This window comes from Manis javanica, chromosome 5 (assembly GCF_040802235.1).
Source record: "Manis javanica isolate MJ-LG chromosome 5, MJ_LKY, whole genome shotgun sequence".
NCBI classification, from domain to species: Eukaryota; Metazoa; Chordata; class Mammalia; order Pholidota; family Manidae; genus Manis; species Manis javanica.
Window position 1 is genome coordinate 38,403,903 of NC_133160.1, and position 25,581 is coordinate 38,429,483.

The 25,581-nt window shown below is 44.7% G+C and overlaps 1 protein-coding gene across 3 annotated transcripts in view; it reads left to right on the forward strand.

The window, feature by feature from the left end:
- Window positions 1-20,647, forward strand: part of ISM1 (isthmin 1) — a 64,905-nt gene extending 44,258 nt beyond the window's left edge. For 2 of the 3 annotated variants that reach the window (XM_073236944.1, XM_073236945.1), the window contains 4 exons: window positions 3,787-4,051; window positions 12,336-12,578; window positions 15,615-15,704; window positions 18,954-20,647. In XM_073236944.1, the coding sequence (XP_073093045.1) occupies window positions 3,787-4,051; window positions 12,336-12,578; window positions 15,615-15,704; window positions 18,954-19,471 (1,116 nt within the window). In that variant the 3' untranslated portion in view covers window positions 19,472-20,647. The remainder of the gene's footprint in view (window positions 1-3,786; window positions 4,052-12,335; window positions 12,579-15,614; window positions 15,705-18,953) is intronic. The other variant, XM_037022468.2, reaches the window with a different exon arrangement.
- Window positions 20,648-25,581: the final 4,934 nt, after the last annotated feature.

Here is a 25,581-nt window from a genome sequence, read left to right on the forward strand (position 1 = left end):
TATAGCATATAGCACAGGGACAACTATATATATGGTGAGCTTCCCCAAACTGGAAGATGTGGGTTAATGATGACAAAATGGGCATGAAGATGACAGAGGAAACATGTATAAAATAATTGGGAATCAGAAGACTTCGTTTTGAGACCAATTCTACACCATCTTGGCTGTTTACCTCCAAACCGATTTCCATGCCTGAAATGTGGCTCTAACTTTAGAACAGGCAATAATGTTTAGACAAGCTTAATGCTGCAAGCCTTAAGGCATTAACCTCAGTTAGCTGGGGTGGCCACAGTTGTTTTAGAGCAGCAGTAGGTCTGAGAGGAGGGGATTATATATCTTCCTAGTTTGTTTTCCTGTCGGTCTCCTAATCTGGGGCCTAACCCTTCACTGGAGATTATTTTCCTGTCTTTGGATGCTCTGTGCTCCTGAGGAAATCACTTCATCTCTCAGGGCTCATTATCCTGTCTGGGAAACACCAACCCATGCCTGCCTAAGTAACCACAACTCTTAAGGCTTAAAGTGCCAATAAGCTAGAAGATTCTAGAAGATTCTCCTGTGTTGAGAAGGTCAAGGCTTCTGTATTTTCAATGTTGTTAGTTTCACATTAGACTGAGAATTATGTTAGTTTTCCTATAGAAATGCTCTTCAGAGTAAGAGTAAAGAGTTTGTTTCTAAGAAATGTTTTAACTATCAAGAAGAGGGAAGAAGCTGGTAACATTTCATAGCATCTTGTGCTCATTTCCCAATATTGGACAGAATTCTCTAAACTGGTACCTATTTTGTATTATCTTTTTTTGGAGCTGATGAGGTCTGCCAAGAGTTTGACTTTCGAAAGAGTTCTCTCTCTTTTACTGTCTTAATTTATGGTGTGGGACTGTCCAGAAGAAATTAATAAACTAAGACACTTCAATTATGTGTATTAAGGAAGAGAAAGGATGGTAATATCTAGAGTCTTTATAAGCTTGAAATTGGCTGCACTCACTCCCACACCTTCAGCTCATCACATTGATCATTGTTCAAGGCAACTTTATAAATGGACTCTTTGATGTTAAAGAATATGTAAATAGAATGAGAGCAACAGGAAATATAAAACTAACCCCCACCATTTGAGAAGGCACTGATTATACTCATTAAGTCTCTTTAGTTGGATGCCTATGAAATTTCAGGTTCAAGCTTAGATTTCTTCTTTTGATATCAGTATGAGGTTTCCACATTATTAACCGTAGGGAAAGGTGGATCCTAAGGTTTGCGTGCTTTTTGTTTGCTTTCTGTTTTTAATTCAAATGGGGCAGCAGCTAGAAATTAAAGGTGGAAAAAGAAACCTCTAAGCTGTTGAGATTTGGTCATCGATATAGTTTTTGGAGTAGATTCATATTTTGCTACTTATTGCCTGGCCAGGCAACAAATCTATTTTGTTTGGATCTAAGCAGTAGTTTGGGAGAAAAGAAATCATATTGACGGTAATAGCTTAAAACATGAAATTGTTTTTATTTCCAGCTTGGAGAAACTGCAGAACACGTTTGGCTTAGGCAATCCCTTTGACTCCAGTCTGAATACAAATGGAATACCAAAACTGTTGGGCATGCTCCCGCTTATCTCCTACCCAGAGACGGATTTCATTACCATAATTGTAGGCTTGCCTGGCTCTAGGCAGCTTCTCTCCCCTCCTCCAAGACCTTTAAGAGCCTTATAGACAACTGTTGGGCTCGGTGGTTCTGTGTGCAGGCAGAAGGGATTGGGACTGTAAAGGAGAAAGGCCCAGCATTGCCCTGCCCTGCCCAGCACAGTCCTGCCCAGCTGGGGGCACCTTCTGCCCTTGGTCCAGGTCGCCATCACTCGCCAACAGCCCGTGCAGCGAACAGCAGTGATACTAGACGGACGATGTTTTCCCTTTCTTCTCTTCCCCTTTTTCTTCCTAAGGAACTATAAGAAGTTCCATCATTATTTACAGGTATGCAAGGTATGCTTACAAGACTGGAGTAATGGTGCTGGCATGGAACTAAGCCAGCCATGCCCGTCTAGGTATTATCCCACACCAGAGGGAAAGATGCACTCAGTTTGCCACAGCCCGTGGTTACTCCACGATTGAAGGCCACGTTCTGGACCTTGTGTCTGGGCCACACAAGGCCACAGCTCAGGCCCACCATTGGCAAGGCAACTTTGTTTTATCAAAGAGAGTAGAATTCAGACCTTCCCATTCCTAACACAAAAGGAAGGAACTGTTTGTCCCGGGGGTAGGCACACCCCAGTGCAATTTGGCAGAGCATCCCAGCAACTCAGCTGCCAGCTTAAAGCAAAGCTGGAAGTGCATCTGCCCAGTACATCTTGCGCTGATTACTGGGAGCACATGTTTCTGATTCATTTGCACATAACTTATCCAGGGGGTGTTGCAAGGGCAGTGTGATGGCCAAAGGAACCCAGTGAGTCTTTTATTATATTTCTTAAATAAGTTTCTCTATGTTGATTGTCTGTCAGAGCCAAGAAACTACATTCTTCCAGCCCCATGATTTCAAAACTAGGCTCCGTGAATCCGAGAGCAAGTTCTAACCTTGGCTGCGGGACTGTGCTCTGACCCTGAGGGGTTGGGTGAGGAGTGTACGCACTGAGGCTGGACTTCGGGATGAGTGAAATCACAGCTGTGAAGCGTGGGTCTTGAGGACCTTGCACTCACATCTCTGTACAACCCGTGGCACCCAGGCCCCCTCCAGCTTCTGGGACCCCTTTGCTCCCTCAGTCCCTTGAGAAGATGGTACCTCTGTTACTTTTTGAGAGGAGTGTGGTAAATTTGGGAGGACCATGGGCTCTGGAGCCAGAGTATCCCCATCTGCCACTTACTAGCTTGTGACCTCAGGTGAGGTGGTAACTTATCTGTGTAACAGTTTTTCCTGTCTGTCAAAAGCTGTCTTTTACTGTCTAGCAACCACCCTAAAACTTAATACCTTGAAGCAATGACCACTGGATTGCTCACTGTCCTGTGGGTTGGGAGTTTAAGCAGGGCTCAGCTGGATGGTCTGGGTGACCCGCCTGGGCTGGAGGATCCAAGAAGGCCCCATCCATGACTGGGGCCTTGCAGCTGGCCATTGGCTGAGGTGCTCATTTCTGTGTGCCTCTCCCTTCATGTGGGCTCTGAGTGAAAGGCTTCCTTACACAGTGGTAAGAACATCACAAGGGAATGAAAATGGAGGTTACAAGACCTCATAACGCTTGCCACAATGACTCCTGCCATATTCTACTGCGAGTCACGAGGCCAGGCCAGATTGAAAGAGAGGGGAAATAAACTCCACCTCTGGATGGGAGGTGTGTGGCACACACAGACAAGGATGGCAGGAATCGCCAGGCCATCTTTGCAAATGATCAACTATAGGGGCCAATGAGTAGTGCCAACCTTACAAGGTTGGTACAAGGATTAAATAAATCAATATATGTAGAGGATTTAGAACAGAGTTAGTAAGTGTTCAGTTTTATTATAATTATTCTTGTCTCACTTCAGGTACCCATGTAGTACATGTTTACTCCTTGAATTAAAGATTTCCCAGCAATGTTGTCATCAGTAAATCAGGAGTCCTAGTTATGAATTGTCTCCTCCTACCCTGAAGCCCACGTTCATCACTGTTCTCTAGCCAGGAGGCTTGCTGGGCCTTCTCTGGATGTTGTCCATTCTGTGTCACGATGCAGTCTCAGCTCTGGCTCATCATTTCCCCAGGCTCCCTCAGACTTCCTTCCGAGGGTGCCCAGCCTGGAGGCTGGTGACTCCTTGTTGACCCTGGCCTCTTCTGGATTCTTCAGGTCACCATAGAGGTTGTGGATGGTCCCGAGTCTGAAGCAGATAAAGATCAGCATCCGGAGAATAAGCCCAGCTGGTCAGTCCCATCCCCTGACTGGCGGGCCTGGTGGCAGAGGTCCTTGTCCTTGGCGAGGGCCAACAGCGGGGACCAGGACTACAAGTACGACAGTACCTCGGACGACAGCAACTTCCTCAACCCCCCCAGGGGGTGGGACCACCCAGCCCCAGGCCACCGGACTTTTGAAACCAAAGAGCAGCCAGAATATGGTGAGTTTACCAGCCAGTAATATAACATTGGTGGGGAGAACCAGTAAGGACGGTGAGGCCTTGCAGACATGGAGCCAAGCAAAGCCCAGTTTATGGTACGTGGCTTTTGGTTGGCTATGAGGTGTACCTCGTAAGAAGTTCCTGAGAGGCCCCAAGGAGGCACCAGCAGTCACATTTTTCTGGAAAGACTCTAGTTGTAAAATCGTACCAATTCAGAGGAGAGGATTATTATTTTAGTTAGGAGTCTTTGAGGTTCTGCCTTTTTTCCCAGAAAATTTTAGTTTTATTTCCAAAAATGAAGAAATCACCAAATGAGCTTCCTTGTATATTTTACTGTCCAGCTGCTTCCACTGACCAGGCATCCGTGTTACGTTTGACATGGGCAGTGAAGTGGTCTGTGGGAATCCACATGAACATGCTTTACATGTTGTCAACACATTTCAAAACCCCAAGTTGGGGCTTGTAGTTTTCCATGTTTATAAGTAGGATCGGTGCAGTAGCAAATAACTTATACATTCAGTAATTTAAATAATGAAAGTTCATTTTTCACTTGAGTTGGGATAGAAGACAGAGCATGTGTGTGTGTGTGTGTGTGTGTGTGTGTGTGTGTGTGTGTGTGTGTGTGTGTGTGTACTCATCTCAACTCCATCAGGGACCCAGGCTCCCTCTATCTTGGAGCTCCACCAACTGCTAGGGCCTGACAGTTAGGCACTGATGCTCTACATCTGGCTGGCAGCCAAAAAGACAAATAGGAGCCCGGAAAAGCCACACATGCTCTTAGCCTCCTCCTCCTGGAGATGACACACAGTGTAGTTTGCTCAGATTCTATTAGCAAGACCTGGTCACTTGGCCTCACATAGATGTCAGGGAGGCTGGGAAATGTAGTCTGTGTGTGCAAGAAGAAGAGGAAACTGATTTGGCAAGCATCTGGCCAGTCCTTGTGGGGAATCAGGTAGTGTATCCTGTGTGATAAGAATATGTGATGTCTTACACATACATCCATCATCATGATGTTCTTGTGGCTGCACCACCAGCAGACTTAGGGATGAACACTCTATGATGAGGATCATTTGTCTTGTACCATTTGTACCTTCACCCTTTTCCCCATATTTCAGGAGAAAGACCAGTTGTATGTTGGACAGTCATTTCTGCCCACTCATAGATGATTCTAGACAACTTCCGGAACAGCAAGACACTTTTCTTTTGTCCAGACACATCATTCAGTTGTTCAACAAACATTTACTAAGAGCATGTCATGTGTCTGGCACTGTGCTAGGTTCTGGGAATCCAAAAATGAGAAAGACATAGTCCTTCCCTAAAGAGGATCTCACCTAGCTGTGAACAAAGAGAAAATTAAGTGATAGAGCAAAATAGTGCTGTGGCAGACACACAGCAAATGTTAGGAGAGCAGAGAAAGAATTCTCATACCCATTCCAATCGGGAGGCTCGTGAAACTCTCCCCTTTTCAAGAGGAAGCCTAATTTATTTATTTCCTAAGAGGAAAGACTTGCAATAGTACCCAATATTTATATAGCACTTACCATGTGCCAATGTCTCTTTAGGGCATCTCACATACATTAGCTCTCATAATTGGCAGGCATCCCATTTTACAGATGGAAAAATTGAAGCCTGGAGACATTAAGCAACTTGACCTCAAGCATCAGGACCTGGGATTCATCTCAGACATCTGGGTCCAGACTCTGTTCTCTTAACCCCTTGTTATACTGCCTCTCTGGGAAGACCACAACTCATTCTTTAGGACAGTAGAGTATATCTGGAAATAAGTACTTAGATTGGGAGATAGGAACTGGGGGGAAAGTCCAGTGCCATTAAACAAGAGAAATGCGGAAGATCTCTGGGTGCTCACCTGACGCTGCTCAGATTTTCAGCTTAACCAGTTCACTCAACTAACAGAGGACATTGTTTCTGAGAATGGGCCACAGACCCTCAGTATCAGGATCCTTTGGTTGCCAGTTAAAAAATGCCTATCCTGGCCCCAACCCCTTCCTTCTATACCAACAGTCCCCAACGTGTGGTCCCCAATTCAGCTTCACCAGCATCACCTGGGACTGTGTTAGGAATGCAAATCTTCAGGCTCCACCCCAAGCCTATTTCTAGCCACTGTCAGACATGCTGGGATCAGTCTTGAACAAACCTTGCAGGATCTTTGATGCATTTAGCACCACTATTTGAGATCAATGGTTCTGGGCCTTGGCTTTTCATTAATTAACTTATCTAGGCATTGGGATTTTTAAAATCCCAATGCCCAGACATATCTCCAGAACAATTAGATTGGTTTCTCTGGGGGTAGGAAGGGCCCAGACCTTAGTGTGTTTTAAAGCCCCATGGGTGACCCGCATATTTAGCCATGTTGAGGGATGCTGCTGTCCTACTGAACCAGAATGTCCAGGACTGAGACCTGGAGCCTGTCTTTCTTTGCTTCTTTATTTCTTTTTCCCACCAAAGTCACCAGGTGATTCTCATGCATCTAAAGCTTTTACAGAGTTCACCTGCTGAATTCATGAAAGTTAAGGGGAATCCCCTTCATTTCAATCCTGAGAACAGAATTTGCTGCTACTAGGGAAAGTACTGTGTCTGTTTCAGTCACCTGCACCCCAGATTTTTAGGCCTGGAATACCAAGGAAGTGCCTCACATCTGGACCTTTACAACATGTTAAGATTTTGTAGTATTTGTTAGTAACTTTACAACATCTTGTAAGATTTTGTAGTATTTCTTAGTAACTTCTCCATCATTAGACTAGATGCCAGGAGTACTACTTTAGAAAGAGAATATTGCCCCTGTTAATAACTCTAAAGCCATGCTTCTCAGACTTTAATATGCACACGAATAACCTGGGGGGCTTGTTGAAATATAGCTTCTCATGCAGTAGATGCAGCTGACCCCACAGGCCCTCGGACCACACTTTGAGTAGCAAGAACCTAAGTGTGTTGTAAATACTTGGTACATTTGCACAGTGAATTGATCCCTGCTTCTCCAACTGACTCACAGGGAACATGTGATTTCTAGAATTCCACACAGCATCAGACAGGCTGAATCCTCTTTTATTTCAATCAACAGTAAACAGTTGAGCAATTTCTAAGTATTTATCCTATGTTGAGTGCCGTGGAGGATACCGGGAGAGAACATGTTACCCAGGAAGGTGAGGTTTGTGCACCAGCAGAGCAGAGCAACTGCACCCACCTGCATGCTGTCTTGTCTGAGATGGGCTAACATTGCCACAGGGACTGGTCTTCATGGAGAATGATGATCTCAGATTTTTGAAGGCAGGATTTTTAATAAGAATTTAAATGTTTGTGGCCAAAGAGTATTTCAGAAAATCCTAGGTGAAATAAATATAGTGACATCTTTAGACTAAATTATACAGTGCACAACAGAAGTTAGACCTAATTTTGTGTTTGTGGAAATACATAATGTGACCATGAGTTGGCTTAACTTTGGACTGTGTTGGAGATACTGTATTTTAATTACCTTCTATGTAGATACTTAAGGTATCATCCAGGACAAAGGAGTCCAAGTAAATATTTTTCTGTTGAATAGTAGTATACCATCCACAAAACTGTTAGCCTGCATAGTGGAATCATATGGGCACTGCTTGTTGAGACTCAGTTCTTTGCAATTCTCTAACTGCTCACAGTCCAATTTTAATAGATGTCGCAGTGATTCTTTTTTTCAAGGTTTTTTTTTTTGTAATGGTGAGTGAGACCACCTAAGTGGGTGTCTAAAGGAAGGGGGACCAATGTGGGCCACAATCAAAGCTGCTAGAATGCCAGGATGTAGAACAGGAAGGACACAGCAGGAGAAGACAGGCCTCAGATTTAACCCCAGCTCTGCTGGGCTTGAGATGTATAACCTTAGGCAAGTGCCCTAACCTCTCTGAGCCTTGATTTCCTTACTCATAAAAGGAGGATGTTTCCACCTACCTTCTGGATTATTACAGGAGTGAAAGCAGTGTGTTTAGACAGAACAGCTGGTTAAAGCAGAGCCACTGTCATCTAGGATGAGTGGTGGAGGCTTGCCAGTGGCCAAGAGCCAAGTCACTTCAGTTGCCCAAACACTGCCACTAGATACATAATGACTACCATAAAATTTCAAATGACATCCTTGAAACCCAGCTCCCAGCCCAGTGTGCTGTGGAGCATCTTTTTCCTTCATGGAGCTCTTTGTTTTTCCCAGATTGGGGCTGCCAGAGCACCACATGTTTGCTCACAGGTACTGTTGTTCACGGTCCTTGTCTTCTTTGCAGTCACTGCTGCTCACATTCATCTCCTGCTCCAAGCAATGCCCCCTGACAGGTGGGCAAAGGAAAACAACCCTCTTTTATTATAGTGGGGGGGAACACTGCCCTGAAGGCTGGGTCCCACACTCAGAGATGCCCTTGCTGTCCCTCAGACACATTAAACAGAAGGGACTTTGCTAGGATGTTCGTCTGGGGCACTATGCCGTGGAGGCTGTAGGATGGTGAGCTGACATAGACACTTTTCCCTCTGAGGTTGTTTCATTTCACTGCTGGCCCAACAGAAATCATTAATACCTGGCTATATAACTGCTCTGTGCCTGACTTTGGGAGACCATATTTTTAAAAAGTGGAAAATAAATGGCTTTACAAGCATTTAAAATAAAAACATGGAGAAAGCCATTTACTGAAATAAGAAATCCTTCATGGTTCCAGAGTCTGCTGGCCAGCTAGAGAGTATATTTTAGGGAGAACTATATGGTGTATTTGTAACAGTTAACTTGTGCTGTTTAAGAAACCACCCCAAATGTAAAGGCTTAAAAAACAATGTTCTCTCCCAAGAACCTACAGGTTGCTTGGACTGCTCTGCTCTTGGCTTAGCTTGGCTGGGGCTGGGTGGTCTGGGATGGCTTCACTCACAGTGATGAGGTCCCAGCTGGGCCTCTCTCCACCTCGTCCCTCACCCTCCAGTATGCTATCCTGGGCTCTGTGCGTGGTGTGGAAGAGCTCCCTATAGCAGGAGGCCAACCCTGGTGCACAAGCTCTGTTCCAGCCTGTGTGCATCATGTCTGCTGCTTTTTCCATTGGCCAAAGCAAATCACATAGTCCAGGCTGGGTCAGCATGGGAGGAGAATAACTAAAGGAGTCCACATGAAGGGAGGAATTATGAAAGTCATTGTTCACATAACCCAACACAGTATTAATGTTCAATAATTTAGATTCAAGAAACCAAAACAGGAAATTTCCTCATGTAGAGATTCCAGTACAGCCTCATGATGGGTTTAATGCTAGAAGCCTCAAGATTCAGGGATGATATTTTCGAAAATTAGCTCTCTATGTTACTGCAACAGGGAGGAGAAGTTGCAAGAAATATCTAGATGGTTGAAGCCCTGTTGCTTCTGCTGAGCCAAGAAGCACACCACTTGATATCATTGGATCATGCACTCCCCACACAGGTGACATGAACTCTTACCTATGTGATTGTCACCCTGGAGGGTTTCAGCTCCATGCAAGTTCATTCTGGATTTGGTGAGACTGAATAATGACAATGGAATGTTGTTGGTAAATGGTCTTACACCAAGCTTTATTCTCACAGTGGCAGGTCGAGTGCTAGAATCATGACTATGGCCTCCACCGTCACAGCCCACAATCCCTGCAGAGCACTGGGTGGAGCTCTTTATATACAATGAAGGCTCATTGCCAACAGGTGTGTAAGCCTGCACCTACGCAGTGGGCCAGTTATTACATCAATGCCCATGTGCAGTGGACAAGCAGATTAAGGTCAGGTGAGGATCCTGGCCATGAGAACTCCATTGTCCCTACAGTGATTTAATGAGCTTTCTCTGACTGACTCACTGCACACTTTTTATGAGTCAACAGAAGTGGCGACCTTAATTTGTGACTTTTTGTTGTTGTTGTTCTTCCTTTTAACAAATCTGACCTTGGTCGTATGTATAGGATGCTGTTGAGTGTGTTCACCTGTGTGTATAACCCGCTGTGCCTGGATGCTCCTGTTGACAAGAGTGAGGTAGCATGATTGTTCCAGGCGCATCTTGGTGTTCTTGGGAAAGTACCAAGAGATACCAGATGGCAAAGGTATCAGAGGGAGCAACAACTGCCCCTACCTCAGTGGTTTCTCCCTTTGGAAGCAACTTGTCTCCCAAATTCTACTGTGTTGATGCCTAGTAAGAGATGAGAGACATGAGGATGGCTGACAGTGGGAAAGCAAGCCCAGCTCCTCACATGAGCAGTAGTTTCAAATATCTGCTTGGCCATGTGGTTAGAAAACCATTCTTAGAAGAAAATCAAACTTCAAAAAAATTCCTTTCTGGAAAGGAGAAGAAATGGTTGAGGCCCCTGGGGGCAGGCAAGATGTGAGCAAACTCTTCACTCTGGGTTAGGGAAGAGACACAATCATGAATCCCACCCCCTGCCCTGACTCTGCTAAATGGGCCAGGGAGACAGCAGCCCTGTATTTGTCTGAGGAGTGTTCAGAGCAAATGCCATGTAAACAACAGCCTGGGAGGCTGGCACAGAGCCCACACTTCAGGTAGAAACATGTGTGGACTACATTCTTGCCAGGCCTACAGAATAACAATCAGCACAACCTGCCTGTTGCTCCAAGCTTGGCACAGACAGAGGCCTCAAGGCTGTAGGACAATTTGGATAAACCAGGAGAAGTTGTTGTAGAACAGAGATGCTGCAGAAAGGGCCATGTTTTAGAGATCAAGGGCTTAGCACTAGACCCCAACCTTTCCTTTCTGTTATTATGACCTTAGATAAGTCACCCCATTACTCCCAGACTTAGTTTCTTCACTTTTGAAAAGAGGAAGTTAGTCTTGATAATACAGACACACCTCAGAGATTAAGTGGGTTTGGTTCCAAACCACCATAATAAAGCGAATATCACAATAAAGTGAGTCACATGATTTTTTTTGGTTTCTCAGTGCATATTCAAGTGTGTTTATACTATACTGTAGTCCACTAAGTGTGCAAGCATTATGTCTAAAAAAGTGATGTGCATATCTTAATTAAAAAATATTGCTAAAAAAGCTGTCATCTGAGCTTTTAGCAAGTTGTAATCATAGATCACCATAACAAATATAATAATAATGAAAAAGTTTGAAATATTGCAAGGCTTACCAAAACATGACACAGAAACACAAAGTGAGCAAAAACTGTTGGAAAAATAACGCCAATAGACTTGCTCAACTTAGGGCTGCCACAAGCCTTCAATTTGTTAAAAAAAAAAAAAGGCACTATATCTGTGAAGCATGGTAAAACAGACCTGACAAAACAAGATATGCTTGTCTGCTTATATACCAACCTCTCTCATATCTCTCACATTGCAGGCTCCCCCGCCCCAGCCTGCTCTACTTCTCTTTTTTCCATATCACTTACTGACTTCTAATGTACTGTGTAATTTACTGATATTTTTGTTTATTGATTATTGTCTAACTCTTCGCACCAAAATATTAGTTCCACCAGACCAGTAATCTTGGAAAGTTTTATTTAATAATCTATCCCACATGCCTAGAATTGTGCCTGGCAAATAATAAAATCTCAATAAATATTCATTGGGTGGATATTGAATAATGACCTCAAGGACCATTTTTAGCAGTGCTGTTATGTATCAGTTATCTACTGCTGCATAACAAAACATCTCAAAACTTAATGGCTTAAAATAATAGAAATTTATTATTTCTCATGATCCTTGGCTTAGGAGTTCAAGCAGGGCTCCACTGGGCAGTTCCTCTGCCCCTGAGGGCATCAGCTGTATTCAGCTGTCCCTGGGAAGAGCTAAGAGGCTCAAGAAGGCTTCACCCTCATGTGTAGTGTCTTGATGGCCCTTCGTGTGTCTTCTCTCTTTCCATGTGGTGACCCGTAATTCAAAGGTGTAGCTTCAGCTTCTTTCACAGTGACTGGGTTGCCCAGAACAAAAGTTGGAAGCTGCCGGTCCTCTTAAGGCCAAAGTCCTCAGATTCTAGGGAAGGGGAAATAGAATGACTCTATGTTTCTCTCTCTTAGTGAACAGATGCACAGGGAGGGAAGGAACTCATGGTAGTCATCTTTGCAAATTACTTGCCACATGATTCTATGATCCTATACTCTGCAAATGCATACATTCTGAATAAACACTTCCTGTGCATCTCTAAGGGTCAGGACCTGGCCATGTGCTGACCACCAGAGTGCCCAGAACCTCAGACAGAGCCCCTGCCCTCACAAAAGTAATCCCTAAAATGAACCTGGAGCCATAAGTTTTTTGACTTCTTCAGGCATTCCTTCCATCCCCTGGTCCCCACCAACAGTGAGAATGATGGAACTGGACAACTGGCAGGCTGCTCAACGAGGAGGACTTGGTGACGCTGTGGGTGAGGCTGGTGACTGTCTCCCTGGCTCCCTTCCAGATTCCACGGATGGCGAGGGTGACTGGAGTCTCTGGTCTGTCTGCAGTGTCACCTGTGGGAACGGCAACCAGAAACGGACCAGGTCTTGTGGCTATGCATGTACCGCGACCGAATCTAGGACGTGTGACCGTCCAAACTGCCCAGGTGGGTTTATGCAGGGTGTGGCTCCACGTTCAAGGGAAAATTTTTAATATTTGAAAACTTACAAACATTGACTTTTTAAAAGACAACCATTTCCCTGTAAGCCTTCTGACCAGACTGAGGCAACCAGAGATGAGTGATGAGCTTAACAGATGAAAAGACGGATGTTCTGAACCTTACGCACAGTTTCAGTTGCCGTGACCCAGAGGACAATGCCACAGTATGCTTGCTTCATTTAAAGGAGGGACTCTGGTTGACTTGGCCCTTTGATGTCGGATTTGTTGTGCCTTGAAGAGACACATGCAGACAGACATTCATGGTCTGATAAGGAAGCCAGGAGAGGCTTGACAGCATCTACAGGGAAACCACGCAGTTAACCCTGTCAGTGATGCCTAAGAGCTGCAGAGGCTCTCAAGGAAGCAAACTGAGGCCACTTGGTGGTTAATAATGGTCACTTTCAACTGCATTGTCAAAGTTTTCATAGCTAAACAAATTGCAAACTGGGTGAGGGGCCATATTGGGGGTGAAAAATAATTGTGACTGTCTGTAGCAGTGGTTCTCCAGCTGCAACCTGTTTTTATATGGGCCACAGATTGTTAAAAGGTTGTAAGAAGAAGGGGGAGGAGAGAAAGGGGAAGGGATGGGAGATGGGGAAGGGGAGAAGAGAAGGACTATGTGACCATACTATGTGTGACCCACAAAGCATAAAATATGTACTCTCTGACCCTTTATAACAAAATTGCCTACTCCTGATCTATAGTTTTACACTTACTATGTGTTCACCATGCCAGGTAGAAGACCAGCCTAAAATAATACCTCGGGCTCTTCTAAGAAACCTTGCATTCCAGTGGCTTCATCTGAGAGAAATTTCAGACAAAGAAAACTTGATCTCTACATACCCAGGCTTCCTTTTTCTGAACCGAGAAACTCTGTCCTCAAACTATAAGGCTGATATTAGGGACAAAAAAAGCGGAAGAGCAAAGGGGTGTCTGAGGAAAGAGAGGAAGGGTCAGATTGGACACATGCATGTTAACAAAGGAGCAGGTGGAGTAATAGGGCTGAAATGTGAGAAATGGCCATTCGAGCCCCATGTCAGCCTGGCAGCTGGATTGCAAAAAGTAGACTGCCCATCAAGGTGCTTTTCCTGATCTTTCCCAGGCTCATCACAATGAAGGTGCTTTGGAAGTCTGGTGGGATGGGATTTGCATGGGTGGAAATAAACCAATAAGTAATAATAATAATAATAGGAGGAGGACAGGAATAAAATGAAGAAGGAAGAGATGGAGAGTTTGAAGAAGATGATCATGATGAAGATGAAATAAAAGAAAATCAAGATAAAGAAGATGAAGAAAATGACAAAGGAAAAAAAATACAACAACGAAGAAGATCATGAGGAATAGGGTATTTTGTGTACTTAAGTGTCAAGAAAATTTTTGAGGTCTTTGCAAGTGTTATTCCATTTAATCCTCACAATGGCCTCATGAAATAGGTATTTATTACTGTACCCATTTGACAGCTATAGAAACGGGGACAGGGGTTAACTGGCTAGAGTCACACAGGCAAGAAATGATCAGTCTGGAGTCTGAATCCAGTCCGATTCCAGAGTCCGTGTCCTTAACTGTTAAATTCTCCCATCTCTTCCAGGAGGAAATGTGTTGGGCTCAGCCACAGGGGGACACAGACGGCATTTAATGTCAGGGCTCAGGGGCTTGCCTGTTGTTTTTCTTCCAGGGCTGGCATCCAGATCCACCTGGTGAGGTGGTAGACTTAGAATATCTTGTCAGGAAAAGGTTCTTCGCTGCCACTATTTTGAATGCCGCCTTCTTGTCTCCTCTCATACTCGGAGCAGTGTGGCCAGCAGCCCTGCTCAGACTTTTTCTTCTCATCTGACCTTGCCTTCCTCCCATCCTTTCTGCCCCTCTGCTCCTGGCTTTTCCAGCTTTTCAGGGCTCCCTTGGAACATGAAGAATTTTATTTTTACAGTATCTCTTTCTTCATTTGCTTTGTTGATTTGCAGTCTTGCTGTAAAGAATCATGGACAGGCAGTCTCCCTGGATGGTAGTGTTCACATTGTAAAAGTGTGCCCCCTAGGTCAACCCTGAAAATAAGTTTGAGGGACCCCACATAAAATCAGGGAGAGCCCCTAAAGGAACTCAAGTCATGCCTAGCAGGCAGCCAAGGCTCTCCAACAACCAGCTTATGTTCTACCACTCCTGCCTCTGGGTTGCCTCAGCAAACACAAGATTCCTGTTTATAACGGAAGCCTGGGTGGGGTGGTAGTGTGGGGAAGGGACGTGAGCCAGGGAGCAAGGTGGGGTCAGTCCTTGAAGCAAGTAATGACAAGCCCAGCTTATTCTTTTTAATGCCTCCTCAGCCATTGTAAAAGTCCTACAATTTGAGATATCTGGTCTTTTGCTATAGACTGCTACATCCTCAAAATGACCTAGGCAGAGACTCAAGGGAAAAAGATCAGCTCACCCTCACCATCTATATTCTAAATACTTTCTTTACACATCACTTATTTTATTCATTCAGCTCTATGAGATGGGTCATTTATTTCTCCCCACTTTACAGATGTGAAAACTGAGGCACATCAAGGTTAGGTGGCTTGCCCAAGGTCACATGGCTAGCAATGATCTGAACCCAGTCAGTCAGTCCTTAAGGTGGGGAATGACCACTAAACAAGATATTACCCACTGCCTCTGGTTTAGTTTGGTGCCCTGACACCCCCCGACAAACAGCCATGCTATGTGGCCCCCACTGCCCAAAACCCCATTCTGGCCTGGTGAATGAGTTCCTTAGGACTCATTCAGGCACATTTGGATCTGATTTCATGTTGCAAATGGTATCTGGGGTTTTAATATATTTTATGTTCTACTACCTGCTTTTTACTGTTTCCTCTGTTGGCGAGTTTCTATCCATGAGTTGTAATGAATACAGAAAGGCTTTGTTCAGGTGTATTTGTTTTTTTATTTGCCAGGGGAGGGGGGTAACTTTTTCCACATAACTGGGGAAAAATGAGCTCCTGTCTGTGTTTAGGAATTGAAGACACCTTTAGGACAGCTGCCACTGAAGTGAGTCTGCTTGCGGGAAGCGAGGAGTTTAATGCCACCAAACTGTTTGAAGTCGGTAAGAAGATTTTTTTTCTTTTTTATCCAAATATTGATTCAGTGTTTTGGAGATTGCTTTTGCCTCTGCAGTGCCATCCTTGAGTCCATTTAAATGTTTCGTTCTCCCCTTATGGCTCCTAATTCTCCTAGCATATTTCTTGTTCGCTGAATATACTCCAAGCAAGAGAGAGCAGTCCTGGGCCCCTGGCACCAGACTGAGCTGAGCAGCCCTCTGTGTCCAGCCACTCTTCCCTTAGCACGACTCAGCTCACAGGAGGGCCTCAAGCCACATGGAATCTCTTCTCACAGATCTTACTGAGTGTCCGCAAGGAAGTCAGGAAATGGTGATTTCAGTTCTGCAGCAAAGGGAAGGAGGGAGAAAAAGGAACTCTCTCAATATTATGCCTGCTCCCCTCCACCACATGAATTTTTTGTAAACCTTTGTACACTTTTCTACTTATCTGCTAGAAAGTTCTAGAGCAAATGCAATAAACATGGATCAAGCAAAATTGAAAGTGGCTACCTAGGGGGCAAGGTGAAAGCTTGCTTTTTAAAAATATCTTCAGGAGCTTCTGGACATAACTCAGTATGCAGAAAGGTAAGACTCATTCTGCCACATTTCTTTCTGCCACTCCAGAATTCTTCCTTAGCCTCTTCACTTCTGCCCTGAGTCCTCAGGCAAGTTGGAGGCAGTTTGGAAATTCTGTACTGCCCACGGCTTCCACCTCAGTCCATCACACACGCAATCAAACTGCCTTTAGCAAAAGCCTTCTGCAAACACAATGCATTTGATCAAATAAAAAATTTTTAAAGACTAAATGTGGGAAATTTACATAAAGTGGTACAGCAGCAAAAGTGGTTTTTTGGGGCAGAGAGTGTCTCAGGCCTCCCTGTAACACAGCCCACAGGCAGGCAGCTGCTTGCCCTTCTGCAGGGCATGAGTCCAGGTGCACCTTTTCTCTTGTGCATTTGTACCATATGTGCAGCTAAGTACACACATGGATGAATAGGAGTGGTGTATCAATCTGGGTCTGGGCAGGAACATGGCACACTGAAACTGGTTAATTGAGGAGCACCTGATGAGGGTGAGGGTCTGTTTGCAAAGGTATGAGCAAGGTGGATGGAAACCAAGAAGGGATTGTACAGAACCCTGAGGCTGGCAACAGTGGGGAGCCCTCACCACTTCCTGGCCTCAGATGACCAAGGGAAAGTGTGGTTTCCAGAACCCACAGAGTAGCTGTGTGGAGAGGGCTACCTGACAGCACTCCTGGCCCTCAGATGGAGGTAGCCAAGCCACAACAGTGAGAGAGAAGCTGAAGGAACAAATATTCTGAGCTCCCTCTGCTCCCTCTGCATGGTCTCAGACCAGGTCCTCCTCTTGATTCAACCCAACTAGAAGTCAAGGCTCAAGGAGCGCATCCATACAGTCCACATAAGACAAACTTCCAGGGCAAAACATGGAATTAGGATCTAGAAGGACAAACAGAAGATGCCCAGCAGAGATGGGGACAGCTTGACTTGCCCAAAGTTGAGTTTCTTAATCTAGTACTGCCTCAGTTTTCTTATCTATAAACTGAGATGAAGTAATAGTGCCTACTTTATAGAGTTATTGTAGACTTAAATGAGTTAAGTGTTTTCAAGCATTTAAAACATGTCCATCACACTGAACATCTGTATAAGTCTGACAGTTAAAACTAAGTCAGTGTGTGTCCTATAGGGACATGAGTTATGATGACCATCCACTATGGAGGGAAAAGAACAAAGCCATTTTTGGGGGCCTCACTGAATTTTGTTTCTGAAGACCCTGCCCTCTGAGGGAGACCCCCACTGGCTTTGCAGACACAGGCTTCCCAGGATGGAGCCTCCATTCTCTCAGCCACCACTCAATCAGGGACTTTCAGAGATGGAATCGGAGAACTGAGCCAATTGAGCCTCAGCACATTCCCCCTGGCAGCACCTTGGACCCTGTGCCATGTGCTTCCCACATTTCCTTCAGTTTAATCCTTATTGTACTTTATGAAACACATAGTTTTCTTCCCCAGTTTAGAGATGGGAAACTAAAGCACTATAAGGTAGAATCTCCCACAGTGGAGGTGGGATTCGGTCCCAGCACAAGATCCCACATGTTTCACCTTAGGCCAGGCCTTTCTGAGCTCCTGTGAGATGACCTATCTCTGTCTTCCCCATTTCACTGAAGAGAAAACTGAGCTCCCTCACCCACCAGCCCCATCCTGGAGATCAGCCCTGCTTGATTTCTACTCATGACACCTCCAACCTCCCAGGCTCCTAAATCAGAGCTGGAGAGCCACTTCCGATGTTTCCTTCCTTTGCTCCCAGGTCCACCAAGGCCTGGCACCTGGGCTCCAGAGGACCTGGAGTGTTCCCCACCCCAGATAACCCATCAGACTTTTTCTGCTCCACATGGGTTTGCAAAAGTGGCCACTGTTTGTCCACTTGTTCCCATGCAGCAATGCAGGACCAGCATAAACATATCTTTTGGTTTTTCAAATGAAACCAGGAATCCACATTAATAAGTAGAACCACCAAATTCTTAAATGTTGGCAATTAATATGTAAGGACCAAACACAACACCTGTGGGGGTGGGTTCTAGTCTATGGGGAGTGGCCTCTCCCTAAATGCTAGGTTCCAGGAAAGCAGGGCCAGTAGGCCCTTGTTTCTGAGTCATCTTATCATGTGGATGTATATGCAATGATCACTATGGTTTGGTGCCTAAGGTAAGAGTTAGGCCACTAGTCCTGGTTTAAGCCACTCAGTGAGTGACAGAAATAAAACCTAGTTTACAGTTATTCCTTTAAGGCATTTTCTACCCCGTCACCACTCATTTAAAGAGGTGATTCCAAACGGCTCTCTGAATTATTAATTTTGCTATGGATAATGGGGTTATGGTTATCCCCACGTCCCCATATCCTCCTTTTTTCAATAAATAGATGCCTAATAAAACTTAGGGGTAAAACATATGTTTCCAAAAATAAAAATATGAAGCAAATATAGTGATGGTTTAATTTAGGTGGTGGCACACAATTGGCCATTGTATAAGCATATTCTACTTTTCTGTGTGTCTGTAAGTTTTTTGTAGCGTAAAGTGGGGAGGGGCTTGCCTTGTGAATAGTTTCCGAGCCCATGGGCAGGTGACCACAGCGCTCCAGGGGCTGCAGGGCCCCACCATGGGAGGGGAGGTGTTGACCTCAGTGCCATCCTGCTGCCTGATTTACACTTGGTGAGAGGGTTTCCTGGTGGCCTTTTTCAGACACGGACAGCTGTGAGCGATGGATGAGCTGCAAAAGCGAGTTCCTAAAGAAGTACATGCACAAGGTGATCAACGACCTGCCCAGCTGCCCCTGCTCCTACCCCACCGAAGTGGCCTACAGCACCGCCGACATCTTCGACCGTATCAAGCGCAAGGACTTCCGCTGGAAGGATGCCAGCGGGCCCAAGGAGAAGCTGGAGATCTACAAGCCCACTGCCCGGTACTGCATTCGCTCCATGCTGTCCCTGGAGAGCACCACACTGGCTGCCCAGCACTGTTGCTATGGCGACAACATGCAGCTTATCACCAGGGGCAAAGGGGCGGGGACGCCCAACCTCATCAGCACCGAGTTCTCAGCAGAGCTCCACTACAAGGTGGACGTCCTGCCCTGGATTATCTGCAAGGGCGATTGGAGCAGGTACAACGAGGCCCGGCCCCCCAACAACGCACAGAAGTGCACTGAGAGCCCGTCGGACGAAGATTACATTAAGCAGTTCCAAGAGGCCAGGGAGTATTAAAGAGACGCCCCCGCTGGTACTCGTGACTCAGATGCACTGCACTGATTGCCGCGTGAGCGCTCGAGCCCCTCTTACCCGCATCCGTGTGTGTCTGTGTACACCACGAGTATTTTTCATAAATCACACCAGGGTGTGCGCCAGGCCCGGGGGACTGCCATCGGAAGCCGCCCTTGCCACCTGCAAGCCCACAGACCTCCTGGGGACTCCTCCTAGGGCTCCAGTGGCAGGAGGACAAGGACAAAGGAGCCAGAAGAATCTGGAAACCACAATGGGTGCAACTCGGCTCACGCCCAGACGGTTTCCTGGAGAAGCAGAGCAGGAAAAAGATGAAGGTGTAACATTATGAGCAGGTTTTATATGTAACTTATTTAACATGAATGTGACTTAAGTGTAACCTTTTCTCTGGAGTTGTGAAACTAATCACTTCTGGGAGAGTTCAGACAGGGGCTTAGGGAGGTGGAAGAGAAAGGGGATTTTGTAATGATTTCTTCAAGCGTAAGTAGCTCAATGGAAGTCCATCAAAACGAGAAAACACCCATGTTAAACCAAAAATCATTTAGTAATGGGGCACCTTGCTGAAGTCTCAGCTTCCAAAATTCTCTTGCCTAAGACTAGGTATAGGGTGGGGGACAAATGGGTACTTTAGGGGCAAATCTGAAGCCTGGCTTGAAATAGCTTTAAAATAAAAGGCCAATAGTAGCATAATGCTATGATTCTACTAAAAGGCTTTGGAATGGCAGAATTTCTGCTCACGTCTTAGTAGGCTCAGAAGGCTGCAGGAAGGTTAGACATAAGAAAAGGTAGTAGCACTTTTCCAAAGAAAAAAAAAGCATAATAAATGGTAAAAGAACATGGACCTCATTTCATCCATTTTATCATAATACCATTTTAACAATTTTTTACTCCACCAGTGTATTCCCAGCAAATAAATATAAAAAGAAGAGGGGGACTCAAGTCTAAGAAATTCTAATTTTTTTATGTTTTAAGAAAGGAAAAATACTACATTATTTTTGTAAAGTATTTATTGAGACATTGAGTGTCATGCATCAAGCAATTGTAATGTGACCTGGTTCTGTAGTGTGGAACTTAGGACAAATATAAAAGTTGGTTCTTATGCAATTTTACTTGTAAAACTCCAGGAAAAGAGAATATATAATAAAATCATAATAAAATGTGTTAGCTGCAGTAAGTGTGTTACCTGCAAATATTTATCATAAATACTATAAATAGCCCTGGTGACATAAGGTTTCCAAGCAGGGGAAAGGAAGGTGCAAACCAGGTGGGAATAAAAGGTTCATTGTTTGATGTGATGGTGCTTGGAATAAGTCATAGCATCTTTAGCACCAAGAATGTCAACCCAGTGCCCAGGAGGCTGAAGCTCATTGACACATACAACTTTTTTCCCACCAAGAGCTAAGAAAGAGCTAAGTGCTCAAGCTGCCCAGAGCAAGTGCTTAAGCCAGCCCAGGTGAGTGGGGCTGCTTCTGGACAAAATTCTGCAATTACAGTAATAAACAGAACTACTTGTCATGCAAATTATTCTTTTTCCAAATGAGAAAACCAAAGCTCAAAAAACATAAATCATATTGGACCCAACCTTCATTTCCTAGCCCAGGGCTCTTTCTACTATATCAAAATTCTAGTGTCATTACATTCCTGGTGTCTGTGGTATTCCTGACCCCACACTTAGGTTCTCCTGATACAATCGTCTTATTACAGAAAAGATCTTATCTGTCATTTACACTTTAGAATGAATTATGCACATATTGACCCCTCTCAGGGTATTTATATTTAAGATTTATTTCTAATTATAGAATAAGAAGCCTTATTCACATCAGGAGAAATTTTAGACAATTCAACTGGTAGGTAGAGATTCAATAGGTCTATATTTCAGGGAAGCAGATTTGGTTTCTAATAATAGGAAAACTATTTTTGCAAAAAGTTAATTGAAATGGAATGTATTGCCTTTGAGACAGTGTCAGAATAGGTATTCAAGCAGAAACTGGAAATGAAGCTCATAAGACGCTCGAGTGATGGGGAAAGACAAAAATGTACAGCAATAACATCCTCTGATAAATGTGCTATTAAGGGTAAGTGCAAAGTACTGTGGGAAAACAGAGGCAGGAATCAGGGAAGTGCCTACTGGGAGGGAGGAATGGATGCCTGTGGATTAAGAAACAGTATGGACAGAGGCAAGGAACTAGGCAAGAGCCTGCTGTTCTCTGAAGACTGAGTTGTTAAGAGTATTGAGACATAACAGTGGCAAGTAATGGAGCCATATTATCTAAAGTATTTTTGTTAAGTATTTAGCATAAAAGATTAAAGGGAGCAGTTCTTTCCTGCTACAGTGAGGATGACTGCTATGAGGGATGCTTTCAATGGGTTATTTGCCTTTTCCTATCAGACTTTGCTGACCTAATGAACTGAGAGTAGGAAGATGGGGTGAGTTGGGAGCAGGGAAGGGAACCTGGCCCCTTTGCCCACTGAGAACACCCCCACTCTCCTGAACATCATCAGTAGTGCCACACCTCTGGAAATTTGCTCAACTATAATCTGCCTCTATCAGGATGAGCTAGTTTTCAGTTTCTCAAAACTCCCAATGAGTGATCCTCAGAAATCCAGCCCTCTGCTCAAGTTATCTAATAAGAAGACCTTATTTCATTCAACATAGGGCCCCAAACCAGCCCCAGGTAACCCCAGGTAATTCCCTCCAAGAAAGTGGATCATGTGCTCAGGGGCGGGCTAACTGCTGGCAACAGAGTAGGTTCTCGGCACCCCCTCACCTGCAGCACCCCTCTGCATGTATGACCCCTCAGCAGCTGCTCTACCAATGCCTCAGTGAATGCTTTGCTCTTTTTTCTACTCCTGGAAAAAGAGCTCTTTTTTTTTAGAAATCCACTGGGCCTCCTGGGTGCTGCATGTGAGCAATCCAATTGTGGGGAACAGAGATGCCCAAAGCCCTCTAGTGGCTGCACAGGGAAGGGTGAGAGAGAGGCCAAGGACATGCAGAACTCTCTTCAGCCCCAAGTCAGTACAACTTCCGCCATGATTACAGCGTCCCAAGTGTTTCTGCCCTGCAGCTCAGTGGCCGAAGGGTACAGTTCTCTATTCTAAGACCAGAGATCAAAGAGTAGGTACTATACTAGCCACTTTTTCTGGAACACACACTTTGTGCCTCTGTGCTAATCATTTTACCGTGGGAGGCAGGCATACTACATCCATTTTATAAATGAGAATGGAGAAGCCCAAGGTTAGCAAGCTTGTCCAAGGTTGTAAAGCTCTGTATATAGCAGAGCTGGTTGAAGCCAATTATGTCTGATCACCAAGCCCACATTCTTCACCTTAACCCATTGCTCTACTCTCTTCCTGACTTTTCCCAACACTTACAGGCAGGATTGGTGTTTTTTTTTTACTCCAACTTACCTGCCTTTGCTCAGATTGTTCAAACCTGCCAAGTAAGTGTTTCTGCTCCAGTTTTTATGGTATCTTAGACTGGAAACAGGATCTGGCTTAATTTCTACATAATCTGCTCAGTTCTTTCATTCTGTTAGAGGGTTTTTAATCCTGTAGCTGAGCTCTTGGTCAGGTTGGGTAAGTAACAGAGGTCAACATTTCTAGAAGATAGCCTGCTCCACGGATGAGAACAGCCTGGTCTGTTATCCCTACTGCACACACATCCCATTCTGTTGCCTGTTGCATTGACCTCAGGGGCAGGTGCTGTGTCTCATGCTTTCCTACACCCTCAGCTCCTAGCTTTGCACCTGGCAGACATCAGACAATGTGCAGAGAGCATAAGAATCTGAGGGTTGAGTCAGACCACCTAGATTCTAGTCCTGGTGCCCTCACTTGCCTGCTGGGCATCACCAGATAAGTTAATCAGCCTCTAAGTGCTTCATTTTCCTCATACAGTAGTTGTGAGAATGAACTAAGAGACATAAAGTCTGAGTAGAGGGACTGTTGTATGCCATGAGCCATGAGAATTGGGCATTTTTATTTAGTGATTCAACAAATATTTATTTAACATCTACTAGTTGCCAGGCATTGTTCCAGATGCCAGAGATACAGCAGTGTACAAAACCAAGTGTTCCTTTTGGAGGATACATAACTGATAAATAAATAAGTATATAATGTGAGATAATGGTAAGTGATATTAAAAATAAATTATTGGCTCACACATATTTGTTGTATTCTTTAAGGTAATGCTAGTTACTATAATAGACAATCCTCAAGACCACAGTGGCTTAACACAATAAAAATCTAATGAGTATGTTTCTTGTCAAGTGGCTCTCTTCTAAGTGATGACCCAGGGACCCAGGATCCTTCCATATTGTGGCTAAACCGTCTTCCAGGTGTGACTCTCTAGGTTGCCCCAGGGGTCATCTCTATTCCAGTCTTCTGGAATAGTAAATTGCTGAGAGAATTTGCATGAAGGTTTGCATAAGTCAGGCAGGGAAGTATTGTACATCACTTCCATTCAGTCTCTACATCTCTGTAATAAGCCACACACTTTTTCAAGGGAGACTGGGAAATGGAGTCTAGTTGGGGCCCAGGAAGCAGAGATGGGTTGTGTGAGCACCCAGCAGTCTCTGCCACACAGGTAGACCCGCAACTACCTGATTACACAAGGCAGGAAGGGGCTTTGGGTGGCCCCAAAGTAGGTGACCAAAAAGATATTTCTCATTGTAGCTCTGGGCAGAAGAGGGTTTCAGCCCTGGATAAGTTCACTCTGACTGGTGAGACTGAAAATGATAATGGAATGCTGTGGGTAAAAAGGGGCTTATACCAAGCTTTATTCTCACGGTGGCAGGTCAAGTGTTAGAATCCTGTCTCCATCTCTTCCTCTGCTCCAGCCTCTGCCTCAGGCATTGCCTCCCTTCTGGTCGCTGTCTCTGCTCCAGGCTCTGCTCTTGCCTCCAGCCTCCACTTTCCTCTGCTCTTAGCACCGGCAGAGCTCTTTTTATGCAAGCATGTGCCTGCACAGTAAGCTAAGTATTACATTATTGCACATACACCATGGGTGAGTAGATTAGGAGCAGGTGAGGATCCTGACCATTTTCCCTACACTCATCCCATCACCATCTTCTATATTGTATTACAGTGCTGAACTGGACCTCAGTTTACTATCTATAATTGGATAAGACCACCTGTCCTCTCTACTCATTGGCAGATGCTTTTGATATCCCATACATCCCTGCGGCATTTGCCATGTCTGTATATACTAGCCCAGCTCTCAGTGAGAATTTCCAGAAAATCTTTGCCTATAGCTTTTTCTAGCCAGTGGGGCCCACTCAGCTTGCATAAGGGCAGTGAGTGAACAGTCCCAGCAGCACTTAACAGTCAACTGACGGGAACTCGGTGGATGAGCACCCCAGCTCCTTCACCCCTCAAGTGGGCAATTCTCAAGAATATTTTATACAATTCGTGTAGCTCCCAGTTGTCCAGGTGGTAACCTGCTTGGTAACACACCATTTATTGGCTTCCTTTCCTTCCCTGTTTCTTCCCCACTTTCCTACTGTTCCTTGCTGGAATCATTTCCCAAATGAGCTACTTGTTCATATGCTTCTTTATGGATCTGCTTCGAGAGGGTCCCAAACCAAGACTTCACTTCATGTTTTAAAGCTTTCTAAGTGCTTTTTAAATATAAGTTTCTTATTACTGTCATCATGCTCTTGTGGAGAGGAGGTTTTGCTGGTGGTGATAGTTCTGCCAGAAAAGACAATTCAATCTCATCTGGCCCCAGATAGGAGCCCTACTATATTTCAATAGTATTGAGATTTTACAAAACAAAATAATAAACCCCCAGTTTTCATGATTAGATTCAACAGGTGGAAAAATGAATCTGCCAAATACCTCTAAAATTTTCTAAACACCTTTTCTTAATATTGAATCCATGCCCTTGCTGACTACAGACCCATTCCACTAGTGTTCCTTGGACCACTCTTTGACTAACACTGCTGTAATCCACTGAGCAGCCTAATCAGCACCCCCAGGAGCAGTGACCCTGGCCCAACATACAGAGTCATGAAAAACCTTCACAGGAAATATGTGTGGGGAGAGGGGATGGGGTTTCCTCTTTGTGATCCACTTACAATTTCCAGCAGAAAAATGTG